The 15751-nt window shown below is 56.3% G+C and overlaps 1 protein-coding gene across 21 annotated transcripts in view; it reads right to left on the bottom strand.

The window, feature by feature from the left end:
• Positions 1-209: 209 nt before the first annotated feature.
• The window catches only part of CAMK2G (calcium/calmodulin dependent protein kinase II gamma), a 56492-nt gene continuing 40950 nt past the window's right edge, over positions 210-15751 (bottom strand). For 2 of the 21 annotated variants that reach the window (XM_055133424.1, XM_055133427.1), the window contains 9 exons: positions 13578-13610; positions 11710-11778; positions 10454-10498; positions 8814-8862; positions 7099-7212; positions 5470-5545; positions 5012-5106; positions 2733-2977; positions 210-2198 (listed from right to left, as the gene is read on the bottom strand). In XM_055133424.1, the coding sequence (XP_054989399.1) occupies positions 2745-2977; positions 5012-5106; positions 5470-5545; positions 7099-7212; positions 8814-8862; positions 10454-10498; positions 11710-11778; positions 13578-13610 (714 nt within the window). In that variant the 3' untranslated portion in view covers positions 210-2198; positions 2733-2744. Of the gene's footprint in view, positions 2199-2732; positions 2978-5003; positions 5107-5469; positions 5546-7098; positions 7213-8813; positions 8863-10453; positions 10499-11709; positions 11779-13577; positions 13611-15751 lie in introns of those variants that run through there. The other 19 variants (XM_055133432.1, XM_055133437.1, XM_055133426.1 and 16 more) reach the window with 12 other exon arrangements.

Here is a 15751-nt window from a genome sequence, read left to right as displayed (position 1 = left end):
CTAGCCCCGCGTTCAAGTCAGTCCACCGACCCCAAACTCGCCCAGCATTTCCCAGGGACCCGTGGCAAGGCTGAGTTACAAAGTTTTCTTCTCAGGACGCTCAAACGGTGTGGGAGAAGGTACATTTGTCCCTCTGAAGCCTTGTAACCCAGGCTGCTGAAATCCACACCTCTTCCATCCATAAGGCTCCGGCAGAAGTTAACACAAAGGACTGTTTAAAGGTTATTTTATTAAATATCTTCAGTTCAAGGTTTCATTGTAACAAAGCTATGAAGGGTCTACCAACATTCAGAACAAACACTAATTATTTTTAAATTATTTCTATGTCATCATGCAAAAATTCTGCATCAAATGCCTTCCATTTCCTGTTTAAAAGGTGATTTTTTTTTTTTTTAAATAGTCTATTGTCTATAGATGCTGACATTAGCCCCAGAAGAGGAATAAGAATGCTAAGAAGTGGGGCTGGGGCAGCCATATGGAGCTATGGGTCTTAATGAACTCTAAGACCATTTGTCTTCAAGCCAGCAAAACCGAACCTGATGGTGAAGGTGTCTGCGTGCTGGTACTACAGGCTGCAGGGCAGAAAGGGGCTCAGGGGCCGGGGCATGCATGAGGCGCTCGGAGGAGCCTGGCTAAATCCAAGCACCAGCACCTGTGAGTCTGCTCTCTTCTCAGCTGGTTCCAAAGTACAACAGTACCTTTGCCTCTTCTCCCGGCTCCTGTGTCTCCTTGAAGGTAGTCCAGGGAGCTGAGGTCTAACCACGTCCTCCCCAAGAGTGCGGACATTTGTGCAGACAGATCTGCACAGTTGTTTGGGGGGGTGGAGGGAGAGGGGAATCAAGGCCATAACCAGTTGCTCCTCTGGGATTGTTTTCTGCTATCTGCTTAGAGCACAGATCTTTCCCTCCTGGAATGAAACTCCTTGAGCAGAGAGAGGAACAGTAACTGTAGGAGCTTTGGCTCTGGACCCCTCTTTTGGGTACATGCAGGTGAGAGGGGGTGACGCCCATGCAGATTGTCCAGCAGTTAACGCTATACTGCAGTTTGTCAGAGGAGACCTTCTCTTCTTGCTCGAGCCATCAGATCATTCTCAGACAAGAAAAGAGATGGACGAGCAAGGCAAGAGGGAGAAGGGAGGCCGCCCTGAGGGCTGCCCCGATGCATAGAAACCACCACAGACTCTGGGACCTCACTCCTCCCATCCCATGGGGGCACTTGGCAGAGCACTGAGGCCCAGAGGAGGGTCAGCACAGGGACCACCACCACGGAAAGGCAAGACAAAGATGGTCCAAATGAGCACAGAAAGAGAACTGCCAAAGGCAGCAAGGCAGCCCTGAACAGGCTCTTTCCTTGCTAAGTTGTTAAGAAAACGAACAGGAAGCGAAAGCAGCAACCCCTCCCCCTTCCCAGCGGCAGGGACGGGGCCTCCCTAGCAGGGTGCACGGTGCATCCTATAAACATGGATGAGTGAGTGCATGTCAGACTAACACGAGGTTTCTCATCAGCTTGGTAGCGGACACACTTCTGCAGCACCAATTCTCTTTCCTCTATACCAAACCAACAGTACGGCCACGCCTGGCCCCTCGGTCCTGAGGCCATGGCATCTCAGCTGCCTCGGCGGCAGCCCGAGACCACTGCGTTCTCTCCAAGTAGGTCTGATGGCCCACTGCTCTCATGGGCCTCCTCCTGCTCGCCTCCACACATTCTGAAGAAGTCCATTCCCGGGCAGAGGCGGGCAGGCCACTTGAGGGGCTGCCATCTCGTCACAGCCCCCAAAGCTCTGTCAGAGTCCTTGCCTGGTCCCCCTGTGTCTGTGGAGGCCAGAGGCCGAGCTCACCTCTTCAGGCTTCAGGGTGAACCCGCTGCGCATGCCAGGATGGGCGTCATACCAACTCCTGCCTTCTTGCCAGCCCAACGGCTAGATCGTGGTTTCAGAACACCTCATGGTATGGGTTCTTTTTTTTTTAAAACAATTTTTTCTTTTTTTGTTTTTTCTTAAATGTAAAAAACACCTCGGTACAGCAGAGACAGACATGAAGGGCGGGCGGGAGGGCTGCATGCAGGGGCGTGCATTGGCTGCTGCCGCTTTGTAATTTAATTGTTTAAACCTCAAACGAACAGGACTGCCGCTGACACTCAGGCCCTCCAGAGCCACTGGCTGCGAAGGTTCGACCTCCAGCTGGGATCTCCTAATGTCCCTGTCAAACAGAGAACAATGAGCACACAAACGTGGTCCAGGGGCACAGAGCGCACACCGGCCCAAGGCTGCTCCAGAAGGCAGAGGACCAGGGAGAAGCTAGGACTGCAGTGCTGGCCGGGGGATGGCTCGGTGGCAGAGCATGTGCCACTGAATGGAGGCCCCCGCTTTGATCCCCACCCCAAAAGAAAGACGCAATAACAGTCACATAGCCTCACACTGGCAGAGTACTCTCTGGATGCTCTACTTTGAAATATCCGGAGTCCTTATGACTCGGTTACAGAGGGGATGCCCCCTGCCCCTCGCCTTTTGACAGCTGCAGCCAAGCAAACTGCAACCAAGGGAGAGGAAATAACCTCTTTGACATCCTCAAGTTTAGAGCTGGGAGCCAGACCCAAGTCCACCTCATTTCAGAGCATGACTTATTACGGGCCCAGTGTCGAGCCTCCATCATCCCCCCATGACGGCCTGGTCCTCCTCCCCCAGTGTGTGACCCCAGGGATCCCGGCCCCTCCTGCCCCCCCTCCAGGTGCACCTGTGGCTGAGCTCACTGCAGCGGTGCGGCAGGGGCCCCTGAGCAGTGATAGTGGACATTGAGCCACTTGCCGTCCCGGCGATGCCAGACCCGAGTCTCCTCTGATTGGCTGGTTCGAGGCCGGCCCTGCCCATCGATGTACTGGGTGAGGCGTATATAGGCGATGCAAGCTGCTTCCTCCCCGATCACGTGGACGTGTGGGTTCAGGATGGTGGTGTGGATGGGCTTGCTGTTCTTGGACAGAACTGCAGGGGCAGGGCAGGGCATGTAAGAGCGCACAGCCTGGACACAGGCATTCTCCTCCCAATATGCGCTTTCAAGTCTCACCCTCTTTCCAGCAACCATTCTGGGCATCTCCTCATCCCCCACCCTGCCCGGGGCCAGGAAACCCCACATTAGTCTCAGAGACAGGTGGAAATGGTGCTGAACAGCAGTTTTTGATTTGGCTTGGTTTTTGCAGTGCCAGGAATCGAACTCGGGGTCTGGCACAGAGGCACGGGTGAGGCCTCTTCTCTGGAGCCTCATTTCCTGTGACTCTGCTGATCAGACATGCTGAGGGTTTCACATGCAAGACACATATTCCTTGGCCCATAGTATATCCTTCATTGTAAGAAAAATAGGTTCAAGGAGGTTAAGTAAATAGAATTTGACCAAATAACACTACCTTGGGACTCCGGATCATTTGATTCTTGACTAAAGCCTATGGTCTCTCTACTTTCCTGGGCTGATGATTGGAATCATAAGATGGGTTGCTTCGTGGGGCTGGAGTGGTAGTACAGAGGGTAGGGCGTTTGCCTTGCATGTGGCCGACCTGAGTTCGAGCCCTGGAACCCCATATGGTGCCCTGAGTATGGCCAGGAGAAATTCCTGAGTGCAGAGCCAGGGGTGAGCCCTGAGCACCGCCAGCTATGGCCCCAAATCAAAACCAAAAGGAAAAAGAAGGGTTGCTTTGTGATGAAAAACCAAAAACCCCACCTGCACTGTGTGGTGTGGACGGCATGCGCTGTGTGCAGGCTTTGCAAACCAGAGGCCTAGTCTGGAACCCTGGCACAGCAAAGTCTCCCAGCATTACCAGCAGTGACTCCTGAGCGCTAAGCTGGGAGCAGCCCCTGAGCACATCGGTGTGACTGAAAGCATTTCTAGAATTAAAAAAAGAACAACACAAAAAAATCCCCAAAGAACCCCTGCCTAGGAGGAAGCTCAAAGGCTGGCGCATGAGCAGGTGTTTGATCCCCAGCAATGGTCCTGCCAGGAGGGACCACCTCCAAACGCAACCAAGAGGAGCTCTGGGGTAGTGCCAGGTGTGGCCCAAGAACAAAAACCAACCAAAACACCCGCCAAAGTTGAAGCACCAAGTTTAGGATCTTTCTAAGGTTCCCAGGACCTTCTTGGGGGGAGAAGTTAGACTGTCGAATGGCAGCAAGGGCCGTGCAGAATGTGCTGATGTGACTAAGTCAGTTTGGCCCAAGTGTCAGACAGGGCTCGCATGAGACCATCCCCTGAACGAGACCATGCCCAGGGCTCCTATAAACTAATGAGTTGCTTTTGGCAACTTTTGGAAGTCCTTCAAGAGCTGACTTTTGTAGCAGAGAAACAGAGGGTGGTAGTTAACGGGAAACTACGGTAAATCTCAGGCAGGATGGCAAAGGCCCAGGATAAAGGGGAAAAGGAGGAGGAAAAATAAAAAAAGGAAAGAGGAGAGTGAGACAAGATGGATGAGGTAATTATTCAGTTTCTCATCCCCTGGACCTTCCATGAACTTTCTGGAGTGTCCCCCTAGTCCCAATGTCCCCCCAGCCAGGACTTCTGTTCCCTCTGGCATTCAGGGGGACCCTAGCTACCGCCATCTCTCATGCCCCCACCAGTGCCCTGCTCCTTGCTGGTGGCTCCCGATCCTGGCTGCCGTGCCCTCCTGCTGAGAAGCCTTCCAGCTTCGTCAGTACTTGCTGAGCCCACTATCATCTAATCACAAACGTTTCCAACTGGCTCGGAAAGAGGTGAGGCCTACAGAAATACAGTGACCACCCCCCTTCCCCAACCGTGGCCACTGGCATGGCTGGGAGGTAGCTGCGGAACACACACGGGCTTGGGAGCGGCCCACTGCAGGCGCTGATTTGGGACCACGGGCAGGCCGAGGAGGCAAGCACGCAGACCAGGGTGCAGCAGGCAGATCAAGTAAAGGGAAAGGGGTGACTGGGAAGAGGAGGAGGTGAGCAGGGACAGAGGCAGAGGAGGTGAAGGGGCAGGCAGGAGTATATCAGCAGCACGAACCCACTCACGATTCTCAAAGTAAAACTTATGGAAATCCATCCCCTCCACGAGGTTACCAAGAGCCTCGGGCTCAAAAGAAGTGAGGCCTGGATCACAAATCTTCCTGCGGGTGGGAAAAAAGCAGCCTGTCAGTCTTTGCCGCGAATTACCTGCCTTTCTGCCCGGTCAGGGTGTGGAAACTGCCGGCAGCAGCAGGGGAGCTGTGGGCCAGGCCTGACTAGCTGGCTGCGTCCCCACTCGGGCTGCCTGTCAGCCCACAGCCGGGCCCTGTGTGGACGCATCTTCCTGGAAGGGCTCCCAGCCTGGGGCCTGGTGCTGACTCAAACCTGCCTGAGGGCCGGCATTCCCTTTCCCCAGGACCCTAAGCTGCAGCTTTTTGGGAAAAGGAAAAAAAAAAAACCAAAAACCAAAAAAAAAAAACCACCTTGAGAGACGACTTGGGTCTCAACGAAATGGGGCTACTCACGTGTAGGCCTCAAAGTCCCCATTGTTGATGGCCTCGATCAGCTGCTCCGTGATCTTAATGATCTCCTGTTTGCGCACTGTGGGAAGAAACAAAAGAGAATCCAGCCATTACCGGTGTGGGGTGAGGGTGCGCCCCAGGCACGGAAACCCCCAGTGATGACGGACAAGCTGCCCCTCCTTTCTGCCTGCAACGACCCTGCATTGCCTGCCCACCCTTCCGCCTGCCCTCCTGCCCAGCCCACCCCCTCTTCTGCACCCACTGCTGCGTCCTTTGGCCTGTGCCTCCGTTTCCCTCATGGACACGTTGTAGCCCTCCCGTTCCCAGAAGCCCAGAGCCTTGGTCGGGAGACCGGCGTTAACAACCCTTCCCGGGCATGGTCAGCCTCTCTAAGGGCATCCCCCCTTTGGCTGCTTCCTTCACCCTTGACTTCTCATGTCTGAAGGGGCTCAGCCGGGTCTCAGCCTCAACCCCAGGGTCCCGGAGAGCAAATGGAGCCCCACATAAGATTCCAGAAAGGATGGGTAGAGCCCTGGGGGGACGCTCAGTTCTCTTTGTGACCTCGCTTACCACCTCTTCCACAAGGCTTTTCTGGGACAAAGGAAAAGGAACTCGACATTCTCCTAACTTGAGCCTCTCTCGTCAAGCTCACACCGACTCGAGTGCCAGGCAGGGCATGTCCCTCGGAGCCCTCACCCTGTCTTAAGCAGGGGAGCTTCTGCTGACATTCTGCACCCACGGGGAGCACCGCTGTTAGCAGAGGGTGCCATCGGGGGGAGGGAGGGCTCGGGCTGAGCTTAGAGTGGCCCTGACTGGAGCCCCCAGACCACACCAGGCCACAAGCCTTTCCTCACAGCCGCGAGAGGCTGCAAGACAAACATGAGCATTGGACGGCACAGCTAAGGGGCGCAGCTGGGAGAGGGCAGCGCAGCCAGAGGGGCAGACCCATGAGCATCATCCAGGGGCCTCTCCAGGCGAGCCAGTGGCAGGTTCAAAGCTCGAGCCACTCTGAAGAGGCCGACGTGGACATGGCATGACCCACACACCCCGTCTCCCAGCTCAGAGGACCGGGATAAGAAACTCTAAAAGGAGAGACGGTAGGAGGCAAAGAAGCAGACGAATGCGTCATATCAACACAGACAGGACTCGAGACAAAAACGCCAGCTACCACTCACCAGCAGGGCGCCCTATCCTGATGCTCTCCCATCTCCCAGGAGGTAGGTACTATTTCCTTCCCATTTTACAGAGGACAAGAGGCAAGTTCTGTGAGACTGATACTACATCACCCTGAAGGTGCTGTAGCTGGGGCAGGCCCGTCTCACCCCAGGCCCCTGAGCAGGACGATCAGACGGAGACTCAGGAAATGCCACAACCCAACAGGCCTTTCCGCTTGGGCCTCTCCCCCTTTCCCCCTCCCCCCCTGGCCCCGACCTCTGGCTCCCACCCGCCCGCCCGGGTGCTCTCCCCTTCTCTCCAGACCCTGCTCGTCCATCTCACCCTCACCCCCCACCCGGCAGAGGCCAGCATCCTAAGCTGGGCTGGAGGCTGGGAGGTAAGGGATGGGGTGTCCCTGCGGTGGCTTCAGGACGAGCCAGGGAGACGGAAGCCAGAATGTGCCTCCCTCACACTTACTGGCTGAGGAGCAGAGAGAAGGCTGGGGCTGCATGCCTGCGGAGGGGGCTGTCCTGTCCCGGGAGCTCCGTCCTTCGGGCACCGAGCTGCTATTCCCAGTGCGGAGCGGGGCAGCTAGCCAGCCAGGGCAGGGCAGGGCAGGGCAGGGCAGCCAAAACAAACAGAACAAGGCAGGTGAGCGAGCAAGCCGGACCGGACCCAGGCCCGTGGCACTGAGGAGCCCAGGCACTGAATGCCTCGGGCTGCCGGGGATGCTGGGTCACATCCCACGCCGCTGCCTCTGCCAGAGAGGCCTCCCAGCCAAGAGTCCCAGGAAGGTGCCTGGCCCTGGGCTGCCAGAGGGGGCCTGCCCCAGGCACCTGCTCTGCAAGGCCAGGATTCCAGTGAAGGGGCCCCTCATGCCACAGCATCACCAGACGACACTGAGCCAGCCGTGACCCCCGGCATCCCCGAGCACCTTCCTGCTTGCTGGTTGGTTGGGGGCCACTCCTGGAAGTGCTCAGGAATCTCCCCTGGCAGGGCTCTATGAGGTGCCAGGGATCAGACCCGGGTCATCTGCGAAGGCAAACCCCTTATCCCCTGCACTCTCCTCTCTCTGGTCCCACTTCGCTTTCTCTTTTTTTTGGTGCCCGGAAGACTTGGTGCCTGGGTATTGCCTCTGGGCAAGCTCTTTTAACTCTGTCGAGCAAAATCTCCACTTTTTTCTGTTTTTTGGGTCATACCTGGCGATGCTCAGGGCTTACTCCTGGCAGGGCTCAGAGCACCGGGCGCCATATGGGGTTCCAGGGATTGAACCTGGGCTGGTTGCATTCAAGGCCATCGCCCACCTGCTGTAGCAGAGCTCTCACCACAAAACACCATCTTTTTTCTCTTGGTTTTTGGGCCACATCTGGAAGTGCTCAGAGCTCACTTCTGGCTCTGTGCTCTGGGATCACTCTTGGCCGTGCTCGGGGTGGGGACCATATAGAATGTCGGGGATTGAACCAGGGTTGGTCATGTGCCTTACCCACTTATCACTCTTTCTAGTCCAATATCATCTTTTCTGAGTGCTCCTTACTACAGGCAAAGGGACCAAGAGCTGGACCACGAGTTTCCCCATGGAGCGGTCTGCCGAGCCCTCCCACAGCCTGAGGCCAGGGCCACCACACCCGGGCCGCATGTGGTTCGGAGCCCATTATTAGTGACGGGGCTTTGCGATGAGTGGGACCAACTACTCATCCCGACGTGTCTAGGCCTGGTCCAGTTTACAAGGGAAAGTCTCACATCCTGGGAACTGCCTCAGTCCTGGGCCAAGTGGGATGACTGTTCACTCGCTCGAGTCTCGTGACGGTGGTCTGGGCTCCTTCATGGGGATTCTGCTGTCCCTGACTGCCACTGTCACTGCATTATCAATGACAGGAAGAGTGCTGAGTCTTGGCCCCGGGGAGCCCCGGAAAAGCTCTGGTTTGGCTCTTCCAGATTGGGGTTCAAGGACATGGTGATACCCCAATGATACCAGACGGGCTTCAGATCTTTGATGATGTGTTTATTTATTTTTGTGGTGCTGGGGATCAAATCCAGGACCTTACACACACAAGGCATGTGCTTGATCTTTGTCCCCTCCCCAACCCTGCCCCTTCTCCTGGGGCTTGGTGAACCCCCAAGGTCGATTCTGGGAGCAACCCAATACCTGGAACGCTGCTGGGGTCCCTTCCCCAATCACGGGCAGCACCTACCTTTGAGGTCCTCGTCCTCCGTGGTGGCATTGCAGCTCTCTGTGGAGCCCTGTCAGCCAAAGAGAACATGTTGCTATATACTCGAGCTCAGGACCCGGGGAGCCAAGCCAGACGAGAATGGAGAAAGTGCCCCTCCGCGAGCACGAGGCAGAACCGTCCCGGGCTGCTTCCACTCCGACCAATGGCCCTCACAGAGCTCTGCCTGCCCCTCGGCAGACGGCACCACTTATCCGATTACTCAGGCTAACACAGAATCATCTTCTGAGACCGACGCTGGGTTGGTTTTGTTCTTTATCTCTTTCCCTCCTATCTCTGCTCTCCAACCTAAAATAAAAATTTGTTGCCTCTAGCTCCCAAATCAATCCTGTCTTTTTTTTTTTTGTGGGGGGAGGTGCAGGGGTCACACCCAGTGCTGCACAAGTCTTACTCCTGGCTCAGTGCTCAGGGAATTACATCTGGGAGTGCTTAGGGGCTTAGCACGCTGGGGATGGGCTGCGTGCAAGCAGGTGTCCTACCTGCTGTACTTGCTTCGGCCCCATCAAGCCTACAGCTCTTCCCCTCAATGCGCAACTACCAACACTCCCTACCTGAGTTCCAATAGCCTCCGGGGCTTGGCCGGCTTCATGCTTGCTCGCTCCCCGCTGTTCCTGCCCAGAACCCAGAGCAGCTTTTTAGAGTGCAAAGCAGATCTGATCATTCTGCTGAGAAGCTCCAGTGGTTTCGGGCACTGCTGGAACAGCAGGTCCTGCACTCAGGCTTGCTCAACCCTCAGCTTCCTCCCCTGCTCTTGCTCCCCCAGTCCCCCAGCTTCAACTCTTGTTTTTTTTTTTTTGGTTATACCTGGCGATTCTCAGAGGCGCGTGCAATGCTGGGACTCAAACCTCGGCCTTCTATCTGCAAAGCACATGCTCAGCCCTCTGAGCTCTCTCCAGCCCAGGCCTGCTAGAAATGTCCTGTTGTATTCCTTTCACTCCACCCACACTGGCTGTGCTGGGCTTTCTGCCCTGGATCTGCCTGGCTGTCTCCTTCCTACCGTCTCGCTTTTAGTTCAAGTCTCACCTCCAGCAGGAAGCCCTGGCCTAGGTCTTAGCTCAAGGCGTGTAGTTCTCTCTCCCCGTCTTCTTTCCTGTACTCACCGCTACTGGACTGTTCTTACTGATTAGGCACTTTTTAATTTTTAAACCTCTCACACATACCTGTGGAGAGTGATTTTTGTCTTGTCACCCCTGTAAAACATGCATGGTTTAGGACCCAATAAGTCTGTTTCAGTGGTAGTAAAAATAAGTCACAAGGGTACTGAGGGGACAGAGGCATGAGGCCTGGGGGAAGGTGCTGGGGACTGATTCCCTCTTCCCTGCCTTTCTGCCTAGGGTTTGCTCTCTTTCAAACGCCATAATTCACAGAGGAAGGTTCAACTGTTACTTTCAACTTACAAAAAAGGAAACCAGGGCAGAGAGTGGCAGAAGCTTGAGTGGTGGCCTGGGGTTCTCACCCGATCTGTCTGGCTCTAGAGCCTGAGGTCAAGATCGCTAAAGAATAAGGCCCTGGAGGGAGTGGACCGGCAAGCAGTCCCCCAGTTCCGGTGGCTGCAGGCCCCTGGGCCCTGTGACCCGGCTAGTGGGTGGCTCAGTGTCACTCACCTTGATTCCATCTGTAGCATTGTGGACCACGGTGGTTTGGGGTTCCTGTGAGAGAAGATGACAGTTATCTCCTGACCTGGGGTTGCGCTGACAGCTCCTCCCTGAGGGCCCCCAGCCGCTAGCCCAGCACCTTCATACACCCGACGATGACCACTGAGGCTGGCCCCAGCCGTCTGACCCCACAGACACCCTGGCTCAACTGGGCTCCAGACATCTCAGATATCCCCAACTTGGGGATGGTTCTGGGTGCGGAGAAGCAGGTACTTAATGGAAGCAGGTCACTGGGGAAGCCGAGGGGACAGTCTGTGCCCCTCACCTCGCCAGCTTGGTTTTGGGAGGGATGGAACCCACACCTGGTGGTGCTCAGGGCTCACTCCTGGCTCTGTGCTCAAGAGGACCATATGTGGTGCCGGGGATGGAACCCGGGTCACTGCAAGCGTCTTCCCACTGTACCATGGCCCTGGCGGGCCCTCACCCTGTGAGTTCTGCGCGAACGTTCCCCATAAGGCATGCAGACTGAGGGCGGAGGCTGGCCCCCGCCGACAGTGTTCATCAGGGGGTGTGTGAGAGGCAGGGACGCAGCGAGAGCAAAGGAAGGTCTCCCAGGAACACCCAAGGGGGCCCCTCAGCAAGCAAGGCCGAAGAGCTGCCTGCCTCCCTCAGACTTCCTGTCCCTAAGGCACCACATCCGGGAGCAGGAGGGTAGCAGGAAGGAGGAACGGCAGTGCCATGTGCCCCTCTCCCCCGGCCACCCCCCTGCTCCCCTGCAGTGAGCCACCACAAGCAGAGGGAGCTCAGAGATCAGACGGCCCGGGGTGAGCCCCCACAGAAGTCAGCGCCAGAGCGCAGATGCTCCGGAAACCTACAGGCCTCAGCACAGAGGCGGGGGATCCCGCCCCACCCTTTCTGCTCCTGGTCTGCCCTGAGACGAAGAGGCTGAGGCGGGGATTACGGGCAGCCTCTGAGAACACATGGAGACGACCCAAGACGTCTCTGGCCCTCTCCTTTTCCAAGAACTCAACTTCCTTCCCCTGCCCCCGCCCCCTGTGGGCCCAACCTGGGGCTAGGGAGCTCTGCCGAGCCCTGACCCCGCTTCCCGGCCCCACAGCGAGGAGGGGAGCAGCTCTGTCATGCAGGAAGGAGCACTGCCAAGCAGGGCAATGAGGGCTGAGAGAGGCCCAGACGTAGGCAAGAGGAGGGCAGGAAGGAGCGGGAAGCAGCCAGGGGCGGGCGGGGAAGCCGTAGTCAGGAGGTACCATGGCCGTCTGCAAGGGCGCGGGCTCTTGGACTGGGCTTACGAGACTGTTTTTGTTGTTGCTCTGTGGCTGAGACAAGAAAACAGATGGTTTAGTTCCTCGAGAGCCCTCAGCCGCTCAGGTCAGACTCCCAGACCTCCCTTGCCCCCTGGTCTGGCCCGGAGGCGTGTGATCTGAGGCGGCCTCCATCAGGCTACACAGATGGGGCAAGGGGGGGGGGGGAAGAGATGATGGGTGAGGGGTACATTCGGAGGAGTCCGGAGTGTCCTCAAGGGGGGAATCCACTCCTCAGACTCGTGTCGAAGCATCTCTCCAGAACTCGCCACTTATGCCAGGGGCTGAGCCGCTGCACCCTCATTTATGACCCCAAAGAATTTGGGGAGATTTCCAAGAAAGCAGAAGAGCACATGGTAACACTGGGTCCCTGTCTCTCGGGCCCCTGCTGCCCTTCCAACCTGTCACCTGCGTTTTCTTTCCCTTCAAACTCCAGCTTCGTCAGGAAAGAAAGAAGGAAAGAACCTGGCCGAGGAGACAGTGTCCAGAGAGAAGGGGTGGACTCTCACTGCGAGGATACCAAACGGACCCAGTGGCCTCGGGGACGGGGCAGTCCTGTGCAGCTGGCACTCCAGCCTGACAAGAGCCAGGGCAGGGCCCCAAAGAGGGGCGGCGGGCTCCGAGTGGAGGTGTGGCTGAAGGCCCACTACCAGGACCCCAGGACGCCCCCCAGGCCCACACTGTGAACGGCAGGGAGAACTGGGCTTATGTGACCCTGGGAGCACTGCGGGTGGAGGACGGTGAGGGAGGAGGAAGGCTGCTCACCAGCCTAGGGAGTCATCACAATCTGCCTCATAACGATCCCCTGACCAGTGTCCTCCTCCACCCCAGAGGCCCAGAAGACCTGCCAGCCCCTCAACAGGTGAGGGGGCATCCTGGCGTTACTGAGGACACATGGAAAACCTATCCACTCTCCTGGAGGCCTCATCCTGAAGACCTCCACCATCAGCTTCCTCTTGATGGCTGACACATCCCATAAGCCAGGGCTAGATGTGCAGCCTCACGTCCAGCACAAGAGCTCCTGGTCTCTGGGACCGCTGCCAGAGGCACCCAGAAGTCATAGGCTGCCGAGTTCAGTAAGACCACGTGACTCTGCACTCCCGCATTCCCCGGCCCCGGGAAGGAACGGAACCCTCTGAGCTGACATGGACCTCCCGTCCAGGGTTGACCACAGAAGACTGTCCTGCCTACAAAGCCCCAGGGGATAGAGACCCCAGGGAACAACAAGGTGCCTGGGAAACCTGCCCGAATCTGCAGAGGAGGGGCTGGCCCTAGCTGGGCCTCCACTAGCTTTTACCACGGGCTTCACAATGGTTCCAGCTGTCGTGTCCCATGACCCAGAGGCCTCCGCTGCGATGTTTTAGCTGCTCCCCTGGGTAGGCAGGATGGAACCTTGGGCACTGGCACAGCAGAAAGGTCGGGATGCAAGTTCATAGCCCTGACCCTCCAGCCAGCACCTCTGCCCACTGAATGCCCACAGGTGCTCCACAGCGAGGGACCGTCACGCCGGTGCTTGCCCTCTGGCCCCGAGTTCCTACCAGCTTCACTTCCTGCCCAGCTGACGGCAGTTCACACTTGGTGGCAGGGGCGCCCTGTGCACATTCCAGTGCCCTTTCGTTACTTTTGTTTTTGAAGGTCACCATGTGACCTCGGGCAATGGCCCCCGCCTGGCAGGCCGGGCCGCACCTGCCCACACAGCACAGACATGCAGTGAGGATGAGTGGAGCACACGCATATGACAGCATGAGTTTGCGTGGCTGGCAGGCGGGCGCAGGCAGCATGGAGTGGGCGATGGGTGGGCAGGCAAGGCTCACCATTAGGTGCACGCTGGAACTCGACTTCCTTTTCTGGACACACCACAGCAAAAGGGAAAGAGAAGGGGAAAGAGGTAAGAAGAGAAGCACAGAGACGCTGCAGGTTAGCGCAACAGCGTGGGCTCGGGGGCCAAGAGCAGAAGACGGAGCCCTGGAGTCCAGCCCGAGAAGGGTTCCAACAGCAGCTAGTTCCCCCCAGGCCCCGTGGCGGGCAGCTTCCCAAGCACCAACTGAGTCGGTTCTGAGTCAGTGCTCAGAGAAAGCTGCTTTGAGAGAGTAAGGGACCGATCTAGTCAGGAAGCATCTCGGCGCATGTGCCCACAGAGCATCCTTGTGGTTACCCGCGCGCTCTCACTCCTGCTCAGCTACCCGGGAAACGGTGATGCTACTCCAGGCTGCTCTCAGCTCTCCTGGCACTGACTTCCGAACCCAGACCACCTGGGCACTGGGCGCTGCTTCTGAGACAAAGATGTTAAGAGTCTGAAACGCACCTGACAGCCGGATTTGGGCATCCCTTTCCTTGTTGGCATGGCCACGCTTGTTTCTAAGATTTCACTGTTTCACTGCATTTTGCGATTAGTGGGAAACAGTAAAATGGGAGGGATTCAATTCTGTCAACTGCAACAAGGCTGAAAGTGACAATGCTGAAAGCAACAATTCCTTAACCTCAACCAGACACCTGCACTGGGCAACTTCTATGTTCAGAGGTGAAACGCACACAAAAGTGAAGATTGCACCGCACAGTGACCTCACAAGGAAAAAGATTGTGTCCAAAATGCGAAAGGTGATTAAAAATTTTACAATGATTCGTTGGGAGATACGGGTCCCAGAGGAAGCCGCCTGTGTTCTGTGGACCACCGCCTGTTTATGAACAGTATCAAACAGGCTGGGCCGGACAGAGCACGAAGCCTAAGGTGCTGGCCTTGCATGCAGCTAACCTGGTTCAATCCCTGAGCACAGAGCTGAGAGTAATCCTTGAGCACTGTGATGCAGCCAAAACACAACCTTCCCCCCCACCAAACAAAAACAAACCCTCCAAAACAATATTCAACAAATACTTATTGAAAGTTTTTCTTGGCACCGGCAATAGGTGAGATCCATGTCCTGCCCTCATCTCACCTTAGCAGACATTTCCCAGACACACTATGCTCAAAGGGCATTCTAAGTGCTAAAAGCCCAAACTTTAGAACTCAATTTAAAGAAAAAGGATAGCAGACGTATAATCAGCTCTCCTTTGCATTAAACATGAGATGAGATTTTACTTCCAAGATTATTCCTCAAAAAGCGGAAGTTGTCCAGCAGACACCGGGCCCTTATCTCTGTACCCTAGGAAGGTGCTTGGGGAGGAAGCAGCCTGTCTTACAGAGCCTGCAAAATGCCTTAAGTCAGGAAGGGCCTCCTGTGCCTCCTGGTTCCCCGCCCTTGCAGAGCACAGGTTTTAAGTTGGCCCAGGCTCCCGTAGAGGCCAGTTCTGGGGGTGCTGACCCAGTCAGTCCTAGTTTGAAGAATCTTCAGGGACCCCCAGACCAAGGTCTTCCTGAGGCCCGGGGAACAGCAGCTCTGTTTCCCCAGCGCGTCCTTCAGGGGAGCCCCAGAAGGTCTTTTCAACTCAATGTCCCGTGGACCAGCTCCAGTTCCTCGCCACCTCCTTGAGGGCCGCGACGACGGCCGCATACAGCTCCCTCTCCACAGTGCGCGGCAGCACTGCTCAAGACCCGCATCCTTTGGGGAGGAACTGTATCTTGTTTTTCGTTTTTGAATTCTGTTTTTGGTGGGGAAGAGGTTTGGGGCCCCAACCTGGTGAAACTCAGGGCTTACTCCTGGCTCTGTGCTCAGGGATCACTCCTCGGTGGGATGCTGGGGATCGAACCCAAGTTGACTGCGTGTAAGGCACACGCCTTATCTGCTATACTATCTCTGGCTAGGCATCTCATTTTTTTTTAAATGCATATCAGAAGCAGGATCACGCCTCCTTTCCACAGTTTAATGAGAGGCTGGAGAACAAAGTCAATGTTCTGAGTGCAGCCCTGCAGGCAGGAGGCCTGGGTTCAATGCCCAACACCACATAATGCCCTGAGCAGCACCACGAACAGATCCAGAGCACGGTGGGTGTAGCCCCCCAAATGCAAAGAATACAGAAAATAACAATTATCTCCCTATTTTTCCTTCCTTTT

This window comes from Sorex araneus, chromosome 3 (assembly GCF_027595985.1).
Source record: "Sorex araneus isolate mSorAra2 chromosome 3, mSorAra2.pri, whole genome shotgun sequence".
Lineage (NCBI taxonomy): Eukaryota > Metazoa > Chordata > Mammalia > Eulipotyphla > Soricidae > Sorex > Sorex araneus.
The sequence above is the reverse complement of the archived record's forward strand: the minus strand, read 5'-3'. Positions and strand labels throughout refer to the sequence as shown.